This window comes from Vitis vinifera, chromosome 6, assembly GCF_030704535.1.
Source record: "Vitis vinifera cultivar Pinot Noir 40024 chromosome 6, ASM3070453v1".
In the NCBI taxonomy this organism is placed as follows: Eukaryota; Viridiplantae; Streptophyta; class Magnoliopsida; order Vitales; family Vitaceae; genus Vitis; species Vitis vinifera.
This window is the reverse complement of record NC_081810.1, coordinates 13897166-13903801: the sequence shown is the minus strand read 5'-3', so window position 1 is coordinate 13903801 and position 6636 is coordinate 13897166. Positions and strand designations below refer to the sequence as shown.

The 6636-nt window shown below is 39.7% G+C and overlaps 1 protein-coding gene across 1 annotated transcript; it reads left to right on the top strand.

The window, feature by feature from the left end:
• Positions 1-1007: 1007 nt before the first annotated feature.
• On the top strand, positions 1008-5770 carry LOC100259827 (BEL1-like homeodomain protein 1). Its single transcript, XM_002275062.5, has 5 exons — positions 1008-1428; positions 1836-2886; positions 3738-4111; positions 4219-4279; positions 4461-5770. The coding sequence occupies exons 2-5, from the start codon at positions 1984-1986 to the stop codon at positions 5307-5309; spliced, it is 2187 nt and encodes a 728-aa protein (XP_002275098.1). The 5' UTR covers positions 1008-1428; positions 1836-1983; the 3' UTR covers positions 5310-5770.
• The last annotated feature ends 866 nt before the right edge of the window (positions 5771-6636 follow it).

Genomic DNA, 6636 nt, shown 5'->3' with positions numbered 1-6636 from the left:
GACCTAGCCCAGCTGACTTATGGGTGATGTGATCACTTCTCTTACAAGGCTTTTCACTGTTGTTTTCCCAGTGGAGTCCTTCTTTTGGGGTGAAAAGGAGGTGCAGTGCCGAGTGAAGACACGCTGAAACGAGTCTGACATGACAGGATAAAGATAGAGGAGAAGTGATTCAATCACTCAGTGTGTGGGAGCTGCCCACTGTGACCCATGGAATCTCTTTGAACCAAGGGCACCAACACTTTGACCTCATATTTTCCATGGCAAGGCTATATAGCTAGCATTAACTAATTTCATTGCTACTGCTTTCTACATATATTTTTTTTTGCTTTAGTACTGAAAAATAGTTCAATTTTTGAAAATGTTTTAAATTCTACATCTTTAATTTAATAACACGCCATCTAATTTAAAAAAATAAAAATAAAAATCAATTTTATCTTATATATTATTACAATATGTAAGGCTTTTCTTGGATTTATTTGACAAGTTTTACCTTCATGACAAATTCATCATCACTAATATGTGATGTTAGATTTACAAAATAAGAGGCATGTGTGACATGTGATTTCTCCAAATGTAAACATGTAGACACAACAAATCTATTTCATGTGGCATTGCTCTCAAAATATTTCATCATTTTCTCCAAAATCAAAATGGTGATGAGGGATGCCATTATTGATACAGCTGCATGAAGAATGAACCCAATAAATGACATTACTATTGCATATGTTTTTTTTTGAACACATTTCATCTATGATGAATTGTTTGTATTATGGTGGTTGTTGGTATTGATTTTGTTCTCTGGCGTTGCACTTGCATTATCTTCAAATTGCAGAATCCAACCACACAAAGGGAAAAGGCCTTATAAAACAAAGGAAAATAATGAATTGTGAAAAGCCAAAGCTGCAGGGGAACTAGTCTTGTGCTCTTCTTTTTCTGTAATTATTGGGCCTTGTTGGGAGCAGACGTTTCCTCGTTTTTCAAACTGTTTGCTTCTCCAGACCCACTTTCCACAGAGTTATAAGTTTTAACCTCTTTATTGGGTGTCTTCTCATCATACGTGCAGGCATCAAATGATTTGAAAAGGAGGGTCAATTCACTCAAGTTTCTATTGTTTTCTTTTATCCATTGCAGGTACCTAACACGATCCACAGAGAGAAAGAGAGGAGAGAGAGAATAGGAGGTGTACATGAAAGGAATATTAATAATAATAAATGTTTGAGATATCCAGTAAATGGGTATTGATTTCTTTTTGTGAGGGACTTTTTAAACCCCATCTCTCTTTTATTTATTTTCCTATCTTTTAAGATTGAGAGGAGCAGATATTGAGTTTGACAAGAGCAACTCTCAAGCTCGAGAGGTAGACCACTTGTGATGCGGTGATGTGCTCAGATCCATCTTGCCCTCATGTATTTTAGCCATAATTGGATGGTACTCGGCCTTTATACTCTGCAACCCATCTTTGATTGATGATTTCTTACTCCTTTATTTTAATTTTTAATTTTTTAATTGTTTATTTTTAATTCTTTTTTCTTTTTTTTGGGGGGTGATGATCGATCTTTTCTATGTTTTTGTCTGTCGCCTTTTAAGAGGAGGAAGAAGAAGGGAAAAAAAAAAAAAAAATCTCTTTATTACCATGTGAAGGGCATGGTTATGCCTGTAAGAATATTTTCCACATCTTCTTCATCATCTTCAAAAGCTAGGCTGAATTTGTCGGTGTTTTGGTTTCTGATTGGAATTCGTTTCTGATTTATGGGCCTTTGTACAAAGACGTTTGGTTAATCTTTAGGACATATCATGGATTCACCATCGGTTTCTTCTCTGCTGCTTGCTTCCAGGATTTGTGCAAGCAAAGCCGTGTCGGCGTCGACTGAATTGTGGAGAATATATGCTATGAAATGGCCTAATTGAAGAAACCAAATTGAAGCATCTCTCGTGTCCGTACACTGATCTGAGATTTGATTTGGCTTCATCATCATCATCGATATGGCAACGTACTTTCATGGGAGTTCAGAAATCCAAGCTGACGGATTGCAGACACTTTATCTCATGAATCCAAACTACATAGGCTACTCTGACACACAGCAACCTTCTGCAGCCAACATGCTCTTCCTCAACGCTACTCCAAACTCGCTCAATCCTACAAACCTACCAAATATGTCACTGCAAAACCAGCACTTTGTTGGGATCCCACTTCCAAACATGGGATCAGCCAATTCTGATGATCAAAACCGCTCCTCACTGCATGCCCAGCCTGAGATGTCATCTCTACAAGGGATAGTCCCTCGTTTTCACTACAATTTATGGGGCTCAACTGATCAAAATCCCACCGGAAACCAGCCCCAGATTCCAACAGCGGTGGCGGCCGCCAGTTCTGGCGGTGCAGCTGACGTTACATCGCAGTTGGGGTTACGGCGACAAGTTGTTTCACCTACTCAGCAAGGTTTATCGCTGAGCCTTTCGCCTCATCAGCCTACTTACCGGTCAGTTCCCGGGGAGCATGACATTCAGGTGCAGCAACAGCCTCCAGTCCAGGCAATATCGCCCACAAGTGGCGATGATATGCGAGTATCGGGGGGTTCTTCATCGACAGCATCTGCAGTTTCGAATGGAATTTCTGGTATGCAAAGCGTTCTTTTGGGGTCCAAGTACTTGAAGGCTGCACAGCAGCTTCTGGATGAGGTCGCTAACGTTGGGAAGGGAATCAAGACTGATTCCGGCGAAGAAACTAAAGAGAGGGAGAAGGTGAACACTATCTCAGTGGCTGCATCGACCGGAGAAGCCCTGAGTGGAGGCGAAAGTAGTGCCAAACGTGGAGCTGAGCTATCCACAGCACAAAGGCAGGAGCTTCAGATGAAGAAAGCCAAGCTTGTCAACATGCTTGATGAGGTACATATATATATTTTTGGGCTCCAAATTTTTTACTTCAATTGGGTTTTGATAATTGCAAGCCAAAACCATCCAGATATGTGTTGATTTTGAAAAACTATTCTCTTTCTTTTGTCTCTTTTTGGATTGAATTGGGTGCCTGTCAATTGAATTGGTTCTGATCCACAGATATCAAATGGTTTCCAAAATGTATTATTCAGAAATTGCAGTCCATTGGAATCTGTTTCCCATAATTTTGGGGAAAAAATTTCTCACTTGCAAGGCTTTCCGAGAAAATCGAGTTTTCCTGGAGAAGGGAAGAAGTAGGGGGATTCATCTGGTTACTGGTTCAAACTGAGGATATGAAAGAGATGCTGCGATTGGGTATCTGACTATTTGGTAACATCAAGAGCTGACAGTAATCAGATTTGGGCTGGTCTGGGCTCGGTCATCTTCATGCAGCCCATGTCTCGTAGCAACCCACTTATATTCAATTATTTTCTTCTTTTTCTTTTTCCTCAAAAAAAAAAAAAAAAAATAATAATAAAAGAGCACACACCTTTTAAATCATTCTAAAATTTAAGATACATTTAAAAATGCTTCAGGACAATAATTGATAAAAAGTGGGTTCTGCAGGTTAAAATCCATTTCACCCTAGCAAACTCAATATTTTTTTCTTTCCATTTCCTTTTTTTAATTTAGAATTTTATGTGGTGGTGTTGCTATTGGCGGTGGTTGGTGGGCTGTGGATTATTATTTGTTATTGTTGTTGTTATTATTATTATTATTATTATTAATTTTCTTTTCAGGGTATGAGCACAATTATGGTTTCAGTCCTATACTGATTTAGTTTGTTGCGTATGAATTGGAAGGTGGAGCAAAGGTACAGGCAGTACCACCAACAAATGCAAATTGTAGTTTCTTCATTTGAGCAAGCAGCTGGGCAGGGATCAGCAAAATCATACACTGCCTTGGCTTTACAGACCATCTCAAAGCAGTTCAGGTGTCTAAAAGACGCCATTTCTGCACAAATCAAAGCCACAAGCAGCAGCTTAGGTGAAGAAGACTGCTCAGGAGGGAAGGTGGAAGGTTCTAGACTAAGGTTTGTGGATCATCAGCTTCGGCAACAGCGTGCCTTGCAACAGTTGGGAATGATCCAGCACAATGCTTGGAGACCACAGAGAGGACTTCCTGAGAGAGCTGTTTCTGTTCTTCGTGCTTGGCTCTTCGAACACTTCCTTCACCCGTAAGGACTTACTATACTTGTCAACATCACACACAATTGTATTGCACTATCAACACGGTATTTTGCACATGGGTTCATGTTTAACGTTATCTGCTGGAGTTTTGCAGCTATCCTAAGGATTCCGACAAACACATGCTTGCCAAACAAACGGGGCTTACTCGAAGCCAGGTATATTGTATTTACTGGCAATGGCATGCATGTTTCAGTTCAGCTTGCATTATGGTTTTGTGGTGGGTTGGGATAGTTCTCAAGTTCCAGCCTTGCCTGTTGGGGAGTGCTACTGTGTGCCTGAAATAATTTAATTGGATTTTTTACTTTGCAAAGAAACATCTAACTTTTTGCAGTGCAGGTGTCAAACTGGTTCATAAATGCTCGGGTTCGACTGTGGAAGCCAATGGTTGAAGAAATGTACTTGGAGGAAATAAAGGATCAGGAGCACAATGGTTCCCAAGACAATGCAAGCAAGAGTGAAGCCAACAAGGAGTTGGGTTCAAAATCCACTGCCGCACAAGAGAGTGGTGCAACTAGGGTGGATCAAACAAACGATTTCCAATCCAAACAAGAAAAATCGACCACCCAGAATGCTTCTCCTGCTGAGCTTTCAAATTCCACAATGTCGACATCCCCCATGGGAGGCTCACTTCAAGTCCAAGCTGGCTTCAATCTCATAGGGTCATCTGAGATTGAAGGTATGGTTCAAAGAAGTCCAAAAAAACCAAGAAGCTATGACATTCAGAGTTCACCCAGTAGCATTCTCTCAATGGACATGGAAATGAAACCCGGTGGGACAAGTAGGGAAATTAGCATGAAGTTTGGTAGTGAAAGGCAAGCCAAGGATGGATATCCATTAATAACAGGAGCTATAAATAATGGTGGTGGATTTGGCGCATACTCCCCCATTGGAGACATAGGAAGGTTTAACCCTGAGCAGTTGGCACCCAGATTTCATGGAAATAGTGTTTCCCTCACTCTTGGTCTTCCCCACTGTGAAAACCTCTCTCTGTCAGGAAGCCAACAAAGCTACCTATCCAATCCAAACGTTCAGTTGGGAAGGAGACTTGAAATGGGAAACGGTGAACCGGACTACTGTGGGATCAATGCTGCACAACCTTCTCATTCCAACGCTGCTTACGACAGCATCAACATTCAAAACAGAAAGAGGTTTGCTGCTCAGTTGCTACCAGATTTTGTGGCCTGATGATTTTACAGAATACCCACTTCACCCTCTCTTTTTAAGACCACTGCAAATCACCTCTACAATTTCTTCCAACATTGCAGGTAAGCCTAGTAAACAATATCTATATATTAGTGACTCAAGCCATTCGCTCAGACAGAAATGCAGAATTAGACTTTCCAAGTTCACTTTGTTTCATCTCCTCCGAGGGAAGAGAGGAGAAGCATGCTTGATGTGAAGAAAGAAGAAAAAGGTTAAAATAGTTTTGAACTTGGAGAGAACAACTTGCTTTGTTACAAAGCTTAGGGATTGGGTTCATATAATTAAGGTTGACGATTGTATATTGTATTGGTATATACGTTTGGATATAGACTGATTGGTAGATTGCATGAATATGGAAATCGGTGATATCTGGGTATACAAACCTATATTTTGTAATAATATAAATTTCTGTAGATCTCCTCTATATATTATAATTTTCTCTAGAGTGTACTTGACTGTATGTGATTTGGAATTTATGCAAAAGATGATGGAATTTGGAGACAGGTCTATATGTATGTACATTTGATGAAAAAATAAAATCTCTTGCTCGATCAAGTGTCAAAAAGTTGGTAACGTCTGCAATTTCTTATCATATAATAACACATAAATCTGCAACATTTGCGTGGCTGGAGGGTTGAGTTCCTTTATGGAAGAAATAGAGGGCAGGTCTAGATTGTAATGATGTAAAGGACCCCGTGAGGCTAGGTTGAAACTTTTGGAACATATTCAAACTAGATGATAAATTTAACCTTGAATACGGATCTACCTTTATTTTGGCCCGAGATTGTTTTTGTGTGTAAAATATAGATGAACATCCCTGTGTGAGTTTCCCATCAAACAAGGGAAACAAAGAGATGGCAGAGCTACCTTTTTGAACGAAAATGTACTAAAGTCCGAGTTTTCCATCAAACAACACAAACAAGCAGAATGAGGTAATCGTTCTAAATGTATATGTATTGACTTATTATTTTAGTTGGCCTCTTATATGCAACTGTGGACTTAACCCTAATAGTGGTTTACTATATGTTGGGTTGATTCATTACATTTTGCCATGGTTTTTTTAAACTAATGTTTGATTGTTTATCAGTATCTGACTTAAATACTCCCTAAACTCATAAGTAAGCAGAGAATAAGTTAGGACGTTTTATATTTGGTGAAGTGTCTGATAGGAGAGGAGGCCTGTGACTAAGTTTTCATGTTTCTTGGAAAGCATTTTGGTCCTTTGGGGTTACCTTAAATGGTAAGCATTAGTTTGCCAAATTCGCTGTCACTTGTGCCCAAGGAGAGAGGCAAAAGAGAAGGAGAGTGT